Source organism: Anolis carolinensis, chromosome 1 (assembly GCF_035594765.1).
Source record: "Anolis carolinensis isolate JA03-04 chromosome 1, rAnoCar3.1.pri, whole genome shotgun sequence".
NCBI lineage: Eukaryota > Metazoa > Chordata > Lepidosauria > Squamata > Dactyloidae > Anolis > Anolis carolinensis.
This window is the reverse complement of record NC_085841.1, coordinates 275,947,466-275,965,880: the sequence shown is the minus strand read 5'-3', so window position 1 is coordinate 275,965,880 and position 18,415 is coordinate 275,947,466. Positions and strand designations below refer to the sequence as shown.

General features: G+C 37.1%; 1 protein-coding gene across 3 annotated transcripts in view; it reads left to right on the top strand.

The window, feature by feature from the left end:
- The window catches only part of galnt18 (polypeptide N-acetylgalactosaminyltransferase 18), a 462,670-nt gene that overhangs the window by 256,587 nt on the left and 187,668 nt on the right, over positions 1-18,415 (top strand). For all 3 annotated transcript variants that reach the window (XM_062967703.1, XM_062967704.1, XM_062967701.1), the window contains exon 4: positions 16,686-16,869. In XM_062967703.1, the coding sequence (XP_062823773.1) occupies positions 16,686-16,869 (184 nt within the window). The remainder of the gene's footprint in view (positions 1-16,685; positions 16,870-18,415) is intronic.

The window sequence follows — 18,415 nt, the reverse complement described above, 5'->3', positions numbered from 1 at the left end:
AAACATGTATAGGTTTACACAGCTAAACTGCAATCCCTTTGAAAATTAATATGGTATTATTTTGCATTTATAGTATACCAAACACAGCCACAGAAAGGGGAGGGGAGACATCTGAAATAAAACAATTAGTCTTATTACAAGCCCCCCCCCCCCCCCCAGCTTCTGCTTTCCTTTTTGTGCAATTGCACTTGAACTGGGCTGTCTCTTTGGGGAAAGGAACAACAATGTGTTTCATTTTTGGAATGTGTAATACAATCAGTGGTTGCTATGCCATGAAATGCCAGCCCCTAAGGAACAGAAGTGGGAAGGTTATGTTGTACTTGTTCCCAGCTTGTGAACATCTAAGAGTGCATCTACATTGTAGAATTAGTGCAGTTTGACCTCACTTTAACTGCCATGGCTCAATGCTATGGAATCCTGGGATTTGCAGTTTGGTGAGGAATTAGCAGTTTTTGCCAGAGTAGGCTGAAGTCTTTGGAAAACTGAAGTTCCTATTATTTGATACCATTGAGCCATGGAAGTTAAAGTTGTGTCCAACTGCATTAATTCTACAGTATAGATACACCCCAACATAGCTAATCTTGGAAAAATAGAAGGTTGGACTAAATAAGCCACTGGTCTGATCCAGTATGCTTTCTATAAACAATGAAAACTAATGTCTAGGTCAAAAAATGGAGGGAATGGGAATGGGAAAGTGGTTAGGCAGGGTTGACATTCCCAGTTTTTGTTCATTATCTAAAACAGGGGTCCCCAAACTTTTTAAACAGGGGGCCAGTTCATGTCCCCTCAGACGGTTGGAGGGCTGGACTATAGTTAAAAAAAAACAACTATGAACAAGTTCCTATGAAGTGCACACTGCACATATCTTGTTTTGAAGTAAAAACAAAACAAAACAGGAATAAATACATCCTCAATGTTAATCATAATCATAATAAAAATAATAAAGGGGGTTGGAAAAGACCCCATGGGCCATTTAGTCCAACCTCCTTCTGGCTTTGTGCACCAAAAGCACTAGCAAAGCACCCTTAATAATTAATTAAATAATAATTAATATACCATTATAAACAAGCAAAGCTTTGGAAGGCATGCACCAGGTGAAGGAGGAGACGGGAAAGTTGAGCGTCTTTGCCTCCTACTCCGTGCTGCATACACTTTCCTCGGAGGAGGAGGAGGGGGCTGGCACTGCAGGGGCCGGATAAATGGCTTCAATGGGCCGCATGTGGCCCCCGGGCCTTAGTTTGGGGACCCCTGATCTAAAAGTTCTGAATTACTTTTACATTTGGTTAAACTGAGTTCAGTATAGTGTTTCCTTGAATGCAAGTAAAATCTGGGCCTGATGAGAAAATTAATAAAATCATGAAGTTAACAATGAGGATTTCTAATAAATAGCATTAGAAAATACATACCTAGGCAGTGCCAGGCACATAAGCTAGTAAATATAATAATAATGTGTGTGTGAGAGAGAGATATGTACATAAAAATAGAGATAGTTAGTTTAGGAATTCTTGATGGATAGATATGTGTTAAGAGTGCTTCTATCTGAGTCAGAACTGGTATGCAGGGAAAGCAAAAGAAGAGAAAGGAAGCATACACCTTAGTACAATGCTGACCCCACTTACACACAGGGGATCTCACATTGAATTGGTATCAAGAAAAGGAAAAAAAGGAAAAAAATACTTCTATTTGGCAAATAGAATGGTGACTGCCTTTCTTTTAAAGAACATGAAATTCTAATCTGTAATGCATTCATGGGTTTAGCGTCCAGATGATCTGAGATTTTCAAGTACAGTAAGCAGCTTGTTGAGCCCAGTGGTTACAAATGAAAAGCTTGTTTAATGAATTCCTCAGAAAGTGTTAACCTCCCCCCTCCCACGCTTGCTTTTACACAGTTGAGTGTGTGTGTGCATGCGTGTGTGTGTTTTCTCCTTTTCAGAGGAGATTAACTTTGTTGATGCTGTAAGGAAACATTTCAGTAGGGCAGAATGAAATATCATTTTAAAAAATAATTACATGGATTGACTTTTCTCTAGCTCTTACTAGAATTACTTTTTCTTTCTCAAGAATCCAGCCTCTCTAAAAACAAGTCCCCAAGCCTACAGATTTTACTTAAAAATCAAAGAGAATGCCGAAATCTCACAATCCAAGGATATGTTTGCTGGTTTATTGCTCAACATTTCAAACCTATCATGCTCCTCTTTTTCACTTTCCATTGTTTCTTTCTCATTATGCTATGAATTTCTATTTAAGATGGAAACTTGAAGTTTCTTTTAATAAGGTTACTGGGGAGGGGGGGCGTCTATTAATCCTTGCAGAGGCCCATTAATCCTTGCAAACGTGTATGCAGTATATGCTTTCCCCATTGACTGGAAGTGTTTTTGGATTCAGATAAATGGACCCAAATAAGTAAAAACTATTAGTCCTGACAAGAGAAAAATTGTTGCATCAGTTGGTTTCATCTATCGGTTTCATCAACTGATTCAGTGGAGCTTCTCAATGGGACTCCATGGGTCTACAAACATTAGGATTCTTTTATCTTATTGTGTGAAAAATGTATTATGTTTTTGTGCCTGTCTTTATCTTACTGTTTATTTAGCTGATGATTTTGATATTCCATGTTGGGTTTTGGTTTGAATTTCAAAGAGTGTATGCTCTGTGTGGGGGGGTGGAGGTGGGGGGAGGCTTCAAGCAACCTGTTGAGGTATTGTTACCCATGCATTTCATAGTGTCTTTTAGACATGGGATATTCAGAGAGGTGCTTTGCCATTACTGTAGTCTGTATATAACCTGCAGCACCTAGTATTCCTTGGAAGTCTCTCATCCAAATCCTGCTCAACTTTCAAGATTGGACAAAGTCTCATGCATTTAAGTTATTTAGGATATATTTCTTTTAGTTTTATACAAAACATCCAGAAGTTTCACACAAAATATTCTATAATTCTTTGACCAAATGAGATGGTATGAATATTGAAAATATTTATTTATTTCAAGATTCTGTATAAAATGCAGAGACTCCCTAGGTTCTTGGAAGTTGATGCTAATGTGCAAACGAAAAGTATTCTTGTAAAAACCTAGAAGGGGAAAATGGGTAGTGGGCATCTTTGAGACTGACTGGTTTACTTTATATATATTCATTCACTTTTTCAGATGCACTGATGGAATACTGTATTAATGCCTAGGTATCTGAATATAATCAGATAATAATAAGTGTCAGATCAGAATGCAACCAGATGCTAAAAGATATTCAAAGGCACACCTCCATTAACCACTTAGGTTGGATTGGAACTGATTTGGCAGAAACTGGTTTCATTGTGTGGATTATTAGATTGCCATTAACCACAGGATGAAACCTTCAACTGGTTCCAGGGTCTGCAGTATTCACAACTTGAGAGCTGCTGGAAAATGAGTCCCCCCCCCCCCCCAATTTCCTAACGAGATGCAGACCAGATCTTCGAAAAAGGAAACAAGGGGAAGTGACAGTTAGCAGTGGAGGTAATTAATTCCCTGTCTCGGGGTCAGTTGGCTCCCTAGTGCATGGCCTTATCCTTGACATATATTCCGGCAGCTCCCTGACCTATGTTACAAATTTTACAAAGCTCTTCAGTGCTGATGGGTGTCTACAATGTACTTCGCATTCTGCAGAGCCAATTTCATCCTGCAACATAATTTACTTTTGGAACCCACTGATGCACATTCAGGAGCATATTTCAGGGACTTGTTTTAGTAGTGCACATTATCTAACCACTATAGTTGGAATCCAGTGGAAGAGCATGATGTCCACTCCATGGTTTGATACTGACAAGGCATCTGCTCTACATAACAGACATAGGCAGGACAAGCCTAGCTGGAAAACAGAAACAGCAGGGAAAGCAGCTGATGCCAGGGTAACTGATGTAGAGAACACCAGAGCCGGAAGATGAAATAGCCCTGGAGGCTCAGCCACTTTGAAAAGGGAGCAACATATCTTGCCACATTTTCCTCCTTCTGTGTTTCTTTTTTATTAAGAAGCCATTTGATGGCATCAGCCTGCTGCCATAGGGTGTAATCCACATCCCACTGCAGCCAGTGTCAGATGTCTCATTTAAAAAGAGTGATCATGGATTCCATTCCTACACAGTTGTGTTAAGCCTTTGATTTCTATTTTGAATTTCCAAGTCTTGAACCATTCATGTCAAAAATATGTTACTTTTGCACTTCAGTGGATTTAATTTTGAATGAAGGCCACAAGGTACTGTTGCTGTCTCCCCCCCCCCCCCATTTCCAGCCTTTTCTCTGCATGCAGCACTGCAAAAAGAAAACCCTCAGGGGTTTTTTTTCATGTCAGGAGCAACTTGAGAATTGGCTGTCTGCAAGGACGTTGCCCAGGGGACGCCCGGATGTTTTGATGTTTTTACCATCCTTGTGGGAGTCTTCTCCTATGTCCCTGCATGGAGCTGGAGCTGATAGAGGGAGCTCATCCGCGCCCTCCCCAGGTGGGACTCGAACCTGGCAGCCTTCAGGTCAGCAACCCAACCTTCAAGTCACGAGGTTTAATCCACTACGCTATCGGGGGCTCCTAACCCTCAGGTGACTATTAACCATTGCCAAAAAATAAAATAAGAAATTTCCCAAAAGAAGAAGTTAAAAAAATCATAGAAATATAATACATCTCACTACATTTATTGTATTGGTGTTTTCTTTATTATTCAGATTCTGAATGGCTTTTTGTTCTGATGGATACCTGGACAGTGCAAAGATATAATTAAGGGGGGGGGGAGGGAAGCTTCAAATGGAACTTGAAGACAGCCATAAGCTAGAAACAATAAAACTGAATGTGCCAGTTCATCTGAAATATTTTGACCTGGTGCCAGAATAATTGCAATGTGTATGTCAGAGGCAGCTTCCTGGTATGGGAGGCATGTGTTGTACTCCAGGGCAGGAAACACCTCTGTACTTAACCATCACAATCTAGTCCAAGTTAAAATAGCAAAGCAGTTTATTGGAGATTATATAAAAAGCAGTTCAGCAAAAAATAGTTAAAATGTCAAAGTTCAAATGTATGAAAAGTACATAAGATTCAAGGTGCAAGAGTTGTTTCAGAATCCAAGACAATAAGACATCCAGCATAGAACACAAAAAGGCAGCATAAAAAATCCAATACAGAAATCCATGAATAGTCACTTAAACTTGAAAGCATGAAACTTGAAAAGATGAAACTAGAAATCCCTTAGCAGGCTAGCTAAGATTTGACCATGGCTGTTGCTTCTCAAACTCCAACATTGACCAGACTGCCTAAAAAGCACTCTTTTCTTTCTAATATAGACATGAAATCATTCTGTCTATCCTGGGAACCTGATAACAACTTTTTGGCTAACAAACTCTCTGACCTTCACAAACTCTACTGGGCAGGTCTGCATTCCCAAAAATGAAATCTTCTATCTATAAGCACATTATCCTGTCCACCTGGAGTTTCATCCTCTGAGTTAATCTCAGCTTCTGACCTTGCTTCCCTAGCGAAAGGCCTCTCAGCAACCCTTTCTGGAATGTGGCCTTCACTAGCTTCTGGAGACAGAGATGGCTCACTTTCAGGCTCACAGGCCCTGAACCAGAAATCGCATGATCCATTTCCTCAGTGACATCAGGTGCAGGCACAATCAAGGGCTGAACTACAACATTGTGCTTGAGTGTCATACTTGAGAAGTGTTGTAGTGTCACGCTTGAGAAGGCTCTCTCCCTTGTTGATACATAATTTTCTCAAGGCATGGACCAAAAAATCTTGAATCAAATTGCTGGGTGTTTGACAGTCAGAGACCAGGATTCAAATCCCCATTCAGCCATGGAAACCTAATGGCTGACCTTTGGCAAGTCATATTTATTTATTTATTTATTTATTTGAGAAATGTATGGCCCGCTTTTCCCCACTTAAGAGCCAAAGGCGGATTACAGCAGATAAACATGCATAACAAAAATTAAAACATTTTAAACCAAAAATTAGTAGTTGTACATCCTCTCAGCTTCAGAGAAAAGCAACCTTCCCTATAATGCTTCCCTATAATAGGGTCACCTTAAGGATGACATGACAGAAATGACAAACTTGCAGAAGATCCTGTCCTGATGATTTTAAATCATATAAAAGTGGATAGAGAGAGAGATGTCCCTTTCCCATGCCTAATTAGATTAATGTGCCAGTTTTTAAAGTTTGGAGATATGGTTACCAGTTCTTATCATTCTGTGCATTGTTGTTACCTTTAAGTCTACAATGTTTTATACCAGTCCCATTCATCTTTTTTTTTTAAATGGAGTTATGTGCTTGCCATTGAAACATTGGAGATTATCACTTATGCATAGAAAGTGACCCGAGGGTAAAAAAATGTAAAAACAGCAAATATAGTGCAATTTCATAGAGTAGCATATCAAATACTGTGCATAACACAAGGATTTTTAGTAGGACAAGTCCCTAGTGATGCTCCCATGCTTCTATTTCTTGAGCTGGAACTCTTCAGGTCGACAGATGCATATCTTATAAGGCTGCAAATTTTAGTTAATTTCCTAAAAACCTTGAGACCCCACACAATACAGTCAGCTTTCCACATTCACTGGGGTTAGGGTTGCCAGATCCCTGCAAAAGTTGGGAAAGTGTGAATTTCTTTACCTGAGAGAACATTGCTGGAATCATGTTGGAGGACATGAAAATGCTTAAAGAGGTGTTCTCTCTTGGAATCTCTCGATCCTCCAGTGGAACTGTATGGTGGAATTTGACCATAGAGCCAAGCTAGAAAAACTAGAGATTTCTAGAAAAACCATTGTAATCACCTCTGCAAAAGTGAACCCCGCAAATGTGAAGGGCCAACTGCAGAAGTACCATAATGGGCAGAAAGTGATCTCATTGTTTTTCTTAACCAGCCACTGATATGAAATAGCTTTTGCTCCTTTGCATATTTCAACCCTAAGAAGGGTAACCTGCTCTCCCACTGATCTTACCTGTGAAGTATGAAAAGTTACAGCTACAAACTGATTTTACAGGCTTTACAGCAATTGATCAATGAGACTGATAGAAAATCAACTTTTCAAAAACTACAGAGGGTCTTCGTCCATCAAGCAGAGATGAATTGTTTTATTTTGTGTTTTTGCCGTTTAGCTACCTTAAAAAGGAATAAGATAGTGCTTGTAAAAATTCCATTTTGCAAATGGCCACAGAAATGGCTTCAAGGGATTTGATTAGATTGTTTTCTTCCTGTGTTCTGTAGAAGATTCACTCACTGATTAAATAGCAGTAGTACTGGTGTTTTATGTAAAATTGTACTTGGTTGGAAATGCAGAAATAGACCCATTTTGGCTGTGTAAATTCTAGTATTAGGTAATAAGAATAGGGAGAGCTACAAATAACCAATATATGTATGAAAGATGTTCGTAAGGCTAAGGCACAAAATGAACTCAAACTTGTCAGAAAGATTAAAACCGATAAAAAGCAGTTCTTTGGTTATGTCAGTAGAAAAAGGAAGAAAAAGGAAACCCTAGAGCCTCTGCATGGGGTGAAATGCTAACAGGGGATAGGGGAAAGGCAGAGCTGTTCAACACCTTATTTACCTCAGTCTTCTCCCAAAAGAAGATTGGTGTTCAACTTGAACAATACAAAGCAGATGAGGTAATAATAGGGGAAATGCAACCCAAGATAAGTAAAGAAGCAGTCCAAAAATATCTGGCAACTCTAATTGAATTCAAGTCTCCAGGATCAGATGAACTACATCCAAGAGTATTGAAGGAACTACAGAAGCAATTTCACAACCACTGGCAATAATCTTTTAGAATTCTTGGAGAACAGGAGAAGTCCCAGCAGACTGGAGGAGGGCAAATGTTGTCCCTTTCTTTAAGAAGGGGAAAAATTAGCCTGACATCAATACCAGGGAAGATTCTGGAACAGATCAATAAGGAAGCAATCTGCAATCAAATGTCACCTGCATCAAGTGGTACATTATTTTCAGTGTGATTCTGTCCAGTATGCATGTGACTTAGACATTTTGAATGCTCTTTGGTTTCTTAACCCTCTGGGGCAGATTTAAGGGATGTGTGTGTTTAGGGAGCAAGACAGTGGATTCCAATCTGCTGCCAGAGTGACAGTGCTATTATTTTGAATTAATCAAAAGGTTATTTTGTTTCTTAAAAGCCCCTTTGTGCCCTGTTTTATTTTTAGTGAGTTTCTGTTTAATTTCTTTGTATTTTCATTAATCAATATAATTTTTTTAAAGGAGAAAAGAAAATCATTAAATTAATGTGTGAGATTGCAGCATAGACAGTTCATCTTTCGCAAATGTGATCATTTAAACAATGAAAAAAAGAAATTTCAGCTCTGGGAATGAGAGTATATCAAAGTAATTGGAAATGAAACTTAATTGGAATCTAGCTGAAACAATATGTATTTGGATGAGGCACTGCACTTATTTTTGATAACTGTGATGTTATTGCTGACTTATATTGAGATTCCATATTCATTTACGTCACTTGATGTGATGTGCAAAACTTTTAGTTATTTATTTTCTTATTGTTTCTACAAAAACCCATAAGTGGAATCTTAACTTCCCTTGGTGGGAAGCAAATAAAGAGCAGGTGATTGCATTATAAATTCCTCAAATAACAAGGCCAGACTGTGCATTAACTTTGCTGCAGAGCTTGAAATCTCAAACAGCATACATTTCAACAATCCTAATTTGAAGAGACAATTCTAAATTAGTCTTCTGTTATCTCACCTTTTAAATTGCTTTTAAAATGTCCTGGTTTCTCTCTCTTTCTTCTGCTTTTACCCTTTGCCTTCAACTTACTTCTTCTAGTGCAAACTGGATGGCAAGTGAAAAAGTAGTTTGTGTTGAATTAATTCAGCATGGGGGAAAGGAGAGAAATATTGCCTTTCTGTATAGACTCATAGAATCATAGAATTGGAAAGGTCCTTCCTAATGTTCAGGGTTTTGTTTTGTGTACCGTATATACTCAAGTATAAGCCGACCCGACTATAAGCAGAAGCACCTAATTTTACCACAAAAAACTGGGATAATTTATTGACCCGAGTATAAGCCGAGGGTGGGAAACGAAGCAGCTACTGGTAAATTTCAAAATAAAAATAGATACCAATAAAATTACATTAGTTGAGACATCAATAGGCTAAATAATGTATATATATAGATATAGATATACAGGTACAGTAGAGTCTCACTTATCCAACACTCGCTTATCCAACGTTCTGGATTATCCAATGCATTTTTGTAGTCAGTGTTTTCAATACATCATGATATTTTGGTGCTAAATTCGTAACTACAGTAATTACAACATAACATTACTGCATAATGAACTACTTTTTCTGTCAAATTTGTTGTATAACATGATGTTTTGGTGCTTAATTTGTAAGATCATAATCTAATTTGATGTTTAATAGGCTTTTCCTTAATCCCTCCTTATTATCCAACATATTCGCTTATCCAATGTTCTGTCGGCCCGTTTATATTGGATAAGTGAGACTCTACTGTACATGGATCTATATGTATATAGGATTTGCAAAAACCTGCACACATATGAGGGGAAAATTCATATATAAAATTAATGTATATAAATAGATACAGATATATAAGTACATAGGGATTGCAAATGCATGCAGGGAGTTAGTGCCTACATATCTGTAGGAGAGATTAACAAATATTTCAGGGGAAAATGCTTTTATAAGATTAATGGATATATATTTTTCTTCTTCCTGACTTGCAAGGGCTTCTTTCCCTTTTCAAAACATTCCCTCGGTTAAGAGCGAGGGAGGCTTTGGAAAACACACTGATAAGGGAGGGTAATATCATATATTGCAAGCAATGGCCTCCAGGTTCTGTTGCCCGGCCTTGACCTTGACCCCATTATAAGCCGAGGGAGGCTTTTTCAGCTAAAAAAAGGAACTGAAAAACTCGGCCTATCTTCGAGTATATACGGTATTTTGATATGTATTTTATGGAGATATGTTTTAAAATGTGTATTGTATGGAGTGTTTTAAAATGATTATGTGTTTGTTTGTGTTTTAGTAATGCTGTAACCCGCCTCAAGCCATGAGGATAGGCAGGCAAAAAATAAAATTATTATTATTATTATTATTATTATTATTGTTATTATTATTATTATTATTATTATTTTGGTTGCCCTTCTCTGGACATGTTGTAGCTTTTTCTCTTCTCATCTTCTGCCATTTCTATAGTCACCAAAAATTTGTCTATTACTAAAAAAGAGATAGATTGCAGATTTTATGTTGTGCTCCCAAGGGCAAAGCAAATATTCTGCCCTCTTCAACTTCCCCATGAGAAATACAGTTCACTTTTCTCATTATGATGATGATTAGGGGAAGGGAGGGGATGGGAGGGAAGGGAAAGCATGATCCACTCAAGGCTTTGTCAAAAATGATTTGAGGATAACCATGGAGAAAGAACACTGCTTGTTTGAAAAAATAACACAAAGTGTATTGATTGCAGTAACAGAAAACAAATGCAGATAATAGTTATTAAAGCAAACGACGACTGTATTTGCAAGCATTCCTCAGTGTTGCTGTAAGGGCTTCCTGATGATGACTGGGACCTCCTCAGAAAGGTGTTTCCTTCCTCCTGAGAAAAGACCAAAAAGTGTCTTGTTATAGATTTTCCATATTTGTCTTGCTAAATTCTAGACATGGTTAGAAATTGCCAGAAGGGGGAAACACTGAGAAGCAGAAAATAAGTCCATTCTGTAGGCTATAGGGAGAGAAGCCAAATCTCAAGGAAGAAAATATCTATACTCTTGTCTCAAGAAGGAGGCAACTAGAGGGGAAAAATCACAAAAAGTGGTACCAATTGATCTGTTATGCTTTATATGCCTCTGTTCCTGCTATGTGCAAGAACCTAACTATATTATGGCAATAATTTGCATTAGCACAATTCAGTTTATCTCATCAGTCTTCCAGTGCATTGCATTGTGTTTTGCATTCATCATCATAGTCATCCACAGCAACATAAACTGCATTGTTTTAAAAAGCAATCAAAAGCATATATCATTAGTAAAGGTGGAAAAGATGCAGTACCTTCCTAGAGATAATTCCTTTCTGCCAATCCTGAGTGATATTGTGCTCTCCAAAACTGACAAAAGTATTTCTACAAAAATATTGAAAGTCCTCTGGGCATCCTGGCCTATGTATCAGAAAAATCAGTGTTGTTTATTTCTGATGATGAATTCATTTAGTTAGAGCAGAGTGTTCCAACCATTTCATGTTGGTGACACGTTTTTAGACATGCATCATTTCATGATACAGTAATTTAGTTTTATAAAAGATATGGACACATACATAAATTGTAACAATATGTATTGGGACACAACAAACCTCAAAGTAACCAAAGTAAATCAAATTAATGAAATTAATTAGCAAGGATTACAATAACTGACCAACATACGTTCACCTGACACACCTACACACTGCAATTGACACAATACCGTGCTGCAACACATAATTTGGAAAACTCTTAAGAGCTTTTAAAAGCATAGATAATCCAGAAAAAGATGGTTGAACAACTGAGCCATAATCCTGGAGAGGGGAGCAGTATGTTAATACAAAATAGAAAAGAAGATATTGGATCTCTTAAAATGGAGTGTTGCATATAATCTAATGCTGAACAAATGTAACAAGTTTTCAGATCTTACTTAAGGACCCTCTCTATTTCTCACGTAAACATACACAGAGAAAAAGAGACCATTAATACCCAGATTTTCTCTCAGGTTGAATATATGAAGGGCTTGGTTTAGGTTAGGGGTATCAAACTCATTTTCATTGAGGGCCACAACAGCCTTATAGTTGTCTTCAAAGGGCCGTTGAATCCATGGATGGAGAATACATGGATACAGAGGGCCAACTATAATTTTTTTTTTTACATAATAGTTGGTGCTCTTTAGTTTTTACCCAGTTTGGGTCCCCAGATGTTATTGAATGGCAACTCCCATCACTTTTGATTATCTGCCATGCAGATGGGGAATACTGGGAATTGCAACCCAATGGAACTTGTGGCTCTGAGGTTGGGGAGGGTTTAAAAGGCATTTTAACATCAGACATAATATCTAAATTCAAACCCCACTATCCTGACTAAATAGAACAATTGCATCCTTCCATATGTTACTGTATTACAACTCCCATCAACTCTGGTCATTATGTCTAATGATGAGGAAAACAGGAGTTTTTCATTCAATGATGCCTTTATTACAGTCAACAAACCACAGGAAATGCAATAATTATATACATCCTACTCTCATATAGAAAGAAGTGTATGCACACTATATTGGGAAACAAAAATAGCCCATGATAGGATGGTACAGAAGGATACAATTAAAAGCATGGAAAGACATTGTAAAAATGGCTTAATAAAATATGTTTAATTTAAAAAAAATAGAGTATAAGTCAGATGCAATTCAAACCAAATAATTTTATGAATTAAATGTAAATTAAAGCCACACAGCTTTATTACCAGTAAGCAAAAATTTGATATTCCTCCTGCTCCTGAATACAGGAGTTGTAGTCCAGTATCCAGTGCACCGCATAAAACAACATGGAGGGCCAGATTCAGCCTGCAGGTCTTGAGTTTGGCACATGTGGTTTAGATATTCAAAATAAAACGGTGGAAAAGAATTAAAGGCAATAAAAATAGCAAACAAAACAGTCCTTGAATGCACGTTGAACAAATAACGATCCTGTTGGAGGTATTGATCTTAAAGTCTTTGAGACAGTATGCTGTGTTTTTCAGTAATGCATTATTATTATGCATTTGTCTCAGTACCGAAAGTCTGTGTGCCAAGGTAAACACTTGAATGTTACACTAAACATAGTGTTCTTAGTTAACAAAGCTATGGAAAGAGAGAGACAAGAGAAAAAGAGGAATTCTTCTGGACTCGAGCATACTAGAGTCACACACCCACAGTTTTAATGCAAAACAACCAACCAAAGGAGAGAAAAATAAGATAACTTAAAAACAATCACTCCCTATCAGAGCTGAAATATTTAATTGATTTGTCAGAAAATTTCAATTTTTAAGTAGTACAAGAACTGTGTGTGTTTGTATGTCCTTGCTCAACTATCAATTATAGTTGCAAACTCATCCCCAAAAGAAAGTGAGTTCTGTAAAGACTCTTAAGTGGAACATGATTAAATGTAAAACTCTAGGTGTTGCTCCTTTCCCAAATGTTCTCAACTCAGTAAAATACAGACCTTTTGAAACATGAAACAGGAAGTGCTAAAGCACCAAGGAGGCTTTCCTCCAGAATTTCCTCCAGACAAGAGAGATCCCAGAGCCCATTCTCCATTTTAAAGGAAACTGAACCACTTCCAGTCTCTTCTGGAAGTTGCTGACTATTGTTTCTTCTTCTTCATAGCTAATAACAGTGTGGACAAATAGTAGAGAACATAGGGGAAGTGGAGAGCAAGACCTAAAGAACATGAGATCCAGGATAAGTAAATCTGACTTGAATAATGAGATCAAGTTCTATTGAAGTGAAGGAAGCTTGCATTTTGAGCAGTCTTTTTCTGAATGCATACCTTCTTCCTGAAGTTAAATAAGAAGTCATTCTTGTCTATTACAATTACTAAAGATTTTTTATTTTACACATTTCAGCTTCTTTCCCACTCCATGTTTTTCAAAAAGACTCTCAAAAGCATATGTTTTGTGTACTATTTACCAGCCACATTTGGCCATTTTATTTTTCTCTGAAAATAGAAATTTCTCCTGTGTTGTGTCCATAAAACATTATGAATGATCTTCCTTTTGATAGTACTGACAGCAAAGAAGTTAATGCAGAGCTATGTCCTCACTCTGAATTAGGTTATTCTGTCCCCAGTGGCAGAAGTGTGTAGCCAAAATTGATACAAATTATGTTATTGTTCTTAGTAAAAGTAGAGAGTGAATGGTGCTGAATTTGCAGCCAGCTGAGATAAGAATTCGCTTAGAAGCATTTCCTCTTGGATATTACCTGAAGGGCAGAGGGACTCCCACGAAATTTCATCTTTTAATGAAACATCAGCACCTAGTAAAAGGTATTTTGCAGTTGAAGTCCATAGCTGCAAAATGGATTCAACTTGTTTAGACTCCATCCCACATATAGTTTCATTGTTTAGCTGTGGAGAAAAATAGAAGAAGAACCAGCCTGAGAACTAAACATTTCTTTCAGAGCAAAGAAAATACAAATATAAAGGTGCATAAATAATTATTCTCTCTCTGTTTCCATTTGTAACATTGTTTATTTTATAATGGACTTTTAAAAAATGACTCTTCATTTGCTCTAGTTGTAAAAAAAAGGAAATTATTATATACCTTAACAACTAGTTTGTTTTCTCAGTTGCTTTAGTTTTAATTTGCAGAAGTAAATTGGTTCATCTAGTCACTTACATGGAGTATATGAATTAATATTTAGATACTGAGTATATTAATTAATAAAATTCTGTATTATAGAGCTGTAGAGCTTTTATGATAGGACTGTGGTTAGCATTCATGCTGATGAAAGCAATCCTTATTTTATGTCTCTGAAATGCTGATTAGGCTGATGGAGCTAAGCAGTTTCTCACTCACATTAGAAATGTTTCATTTACTCACTTGCATGAGTAATTTAAACTCTATAATTCTTCCATGTCCATGAGTTGTGGTTGGACAGTTGTATTGTTGTATTGTTGCTTCTTAGGAAAAAAACAAACATGGCACATTTATTTTAAAATAGGAAGTTTCCCTTTTGCTGTGATGAAGAACTATGATTTGGATCAGCAGCTCAAGCTGAATGGCATATTGCAGTATAAAGAAGTGCTTAGGGTATGGTATGTGCCAGCACAATATAATGACCCTGGACCGCTACCATCTCTACTAGACATGTAGATGAGAATATTCAGGATCTTAATATTGCTTTGATTTCTCCAAGGAATGTGTCTGAGGCACTGGATAAATTTCAGATTGCAAAGAGATAAATGGACAGACTTCTACTGAGTAACTCAATAAATCAACTTTTAGCTATAAATAATTGCCTTATCATAAGGTATTTGAGGGGATAACACATTGGAGCGAGCATTTGATTGGTTTGTGTGTCTGGCAGAGCTATTTTAATTATTTACTCAGACATATATCCCACTAAGTTAAATCAGTCTTACAACTGTGCAGAAGAGCAAAGGAGATGTATTTTCCTTTATTAGGAATCCCATTCCCTACTGCAATTCATAGGGTAACAAAATAGCAGCTACAGGGAGGGAGGTGCAGTATGTGGACACAGAATGAATCTATATGAAAGGTGTGAAAATAAAATATGGGAATATGATGTTAAATGTAAAATATAAGGCTGTCACATTGGGTTGATCTTGTTTGTGTGGTTTTTTTTTTTTACACTGGCACCCCATATCTCTTTTGGTGGGGAATGGGATAATTATAGGAGAGAAAGGATAGCAAGGACTCAAGGTATCTTGGCCAAGGGATATCCCATCTTTCAGAAGTCCACCAGCTGCAACAGTCAGATCTGTAAAAAGGGTAGAAGCATCACTGTGCAAGTAAATGAGTGAGCAAGACATATAGGATGCAGGAGATGGACCACAGCATGAGATGAAGAGATAGTAGGTCAAATGTGCTTCCATATAGAAGTCTAAGTCACATTCTTCCATCTGAATTTCCACTATCCTGACAGCAGATAGAGAGAAGAAGCAACAGGTACATATCCATCATGCCTGAATCCAGAGACAGATGAAATGCCCTCCCTCCCAATTGCCACTACTGTGGCCTTGAAGAGAGAGAAGAACTTGCTGGACATAATCCCCTCCCCCATCTGCCATCCCATTTTCCTGGTCTGCTCTAATTTATGCCTGAGGGCAGGAAGTCTTTGTTGCTGAATAATAAATTACTCCAAATAAATAAATAAATAAATAGTTCCAACCACATTAGGGACAGAGCAGGAGTTTATTTCTTGGGTTCCCACCAAATTAGCTTCTCATGGTAGTGGTTTATTCAAAAGGGTTTCTTAAATATCTTAAAGCAGCCATCCTGGCCCTTGTGTTTTTGAGATATCTTGGGAATTGATAGTTATTAATAATTTAAAGATACAAGCTACAAGGAATGTAACTTTTGTATTATCTTTGTCTTTGTACTCATCTGGATTTTTATTGCAGGTCCTTTGAACAGGTATGGCAGCCAATTATATTTTGAGATACAGTTTTCCCTCTTTACTTCGCAGTTCGCTTTTTGCAGATTCGCTGTTTCATGGTTTTTCAATAAACTCTAAAATAATATTATAAATCATAAAAATACAATTTACAGCCTAAGGAAGGGAGGAAGGAGAAGCCGAAGAGAGAGAAAAGGAGCCCAGGTGGCAATGAGAGGAGAAGGAGGTGATTTATCAACACACAATTGGTTGATAAATACTTAAAATAGTGTATAACTACTAAAATAATGTATAAATATATAGCGTTCCTACTTTGTGGATTTTCACTTATTGTGGGTGGTCCTGGAACCTAACCCCCGTGATAATTGTGGGAACACTGTACTCTTGTTTTCAGCTGAATTGATGTCTTTTGTGTAGATACCACTTTCAAGACATCCTTCTCTTTTTAGCTTGTGCACAAAAAGCATGGACTCCTTAATGGTTTATGCTCTGATATAGATGTGTACTTCTTGGAAGTGTGATTAATGTTCTTAATTATCTTTGTATTTCTTGTATAGAAGAACTCAAAGAGAAACTAAAAGGATATGTTGATGAGGTGAACACACAGAAGCCTGGGTTCATCAAAATGGTTCGACACAACAAGCAAGAGGGGCTGATTCGGTCTCGTGTTAGTGGCTGGAGGGCAGCCACGGCTCCAGTAGTTGCACTCTTTGATGCCCATGTAGAATTCAATGTAGGATGGTATGTAGACCTTGCTGCATCTGGATCTGTATCATTTTGTGGAGTTTGTTACCCATTGTCCAGAAAGTTCAGGAAACTGTTACACAGAGTTCTACTAATGTTGTGTTAAATATAGACAATGAGTAAAATGTTCTTAAATTGCAAATAATTATTTTCTGCCTATTATTAAACCCAATGTAAGTTTTAGCCATTGATTAGAGGGCTAATGAATGCATCTTAATTTAGGCCAAAATTTGGAATGCTATCTTGAAAGCTTTCACAAGCCCTCAGTGCTAGAGGGCTGGGATGGAAAGCAACAGTGAAACTGTTTCTTCTTCTCGAGTCTGAAAGAAGGTTCTTGCCTTCTCTCTGAGTTGGCTTTCTCTTATGGCCATATGGTCAGACCTACAACTATGTAATACTTTGGTATCATCAAGCTGAATACTTGATTCATAATTCATTCAATTTCACCGATTGGAACCAATGTGTGCTACTGACAACAGTAAGCAAGATAACAAAGGGAGAGGGGATATGACATGACAGATGATTTCTCCCTCTCCCAAATACTCTCTCCCAAATAGTAAACCTTCCATTAATTAAAACAAGTGTTGGATTTCCAAAAGAAAATGGAATAGAAAATGGAGATTCAAAATGCTTCACTGCAATACATGCCACCATTGCAGATATATTTCGTTTGAATTGTTTGAGTGAAGTTTGATTTGGAACATGCAAATGTGCTGAAGACTCTTCTAGAGCTTATTGAACTGATATAATTAATTCAGATAATGTATATAAATGGCTCAGGGAATTATTGTACGTGTAAAGTTGTATTACTGTTCTCATACATTTTTACCTGCACACAATTCCTGATAAAAGGATAATAAATCATTGTTCTTGGGATGAGTTTTAACTAAGTGAGAAGAAAGCAACCAGAGCTGGGGATTTAGAAGTACAAAATGATACTTTCAACAACATTCTAAAATTTAGAATGTCATTCTAAGTGCTATATAATTCCATTAATATCTTTTGGAGATTAACATGGGAGTAGGGGTAATACAACAGAAAATGAAATTCTAGGAGACAAAAAAAAAATCAGATATAGGTATGATTCTACAAATTCCTAAGGGAAAGGCTGAATATGTATGAGGGAAAGAGGTACTATTATTATTATTATTATTATTATTATTATTATTTATTTACTGCATTTATATACCGCTTTTCTCACCCCTGGGGGGACTTCTTACCCTCAGTTGTTGAGAGAACTTGGGATTTCAGTCTTTGAAGGTGATACCTACATATAACTACATATAACTCAAGAAGATTCCAGGCTGCACTTCTGCATAGACAAGATGTGTCAGCAAGTAGCCTTCTTGATGGCAAATAACAAAAACATCCTTATTCCTGATTGACATGAACATTTATCTCCCATATTAAAGAAGATACGTATATTAGGCCTACCAAGAGATAATTTGCTGGGCTTGGTTTCATTGAGGATATGAACAGTTTTTCAATATAGCTAAATAGTAATAACATTGAGAATATTGTAGAAAATATACCATTGAAATGT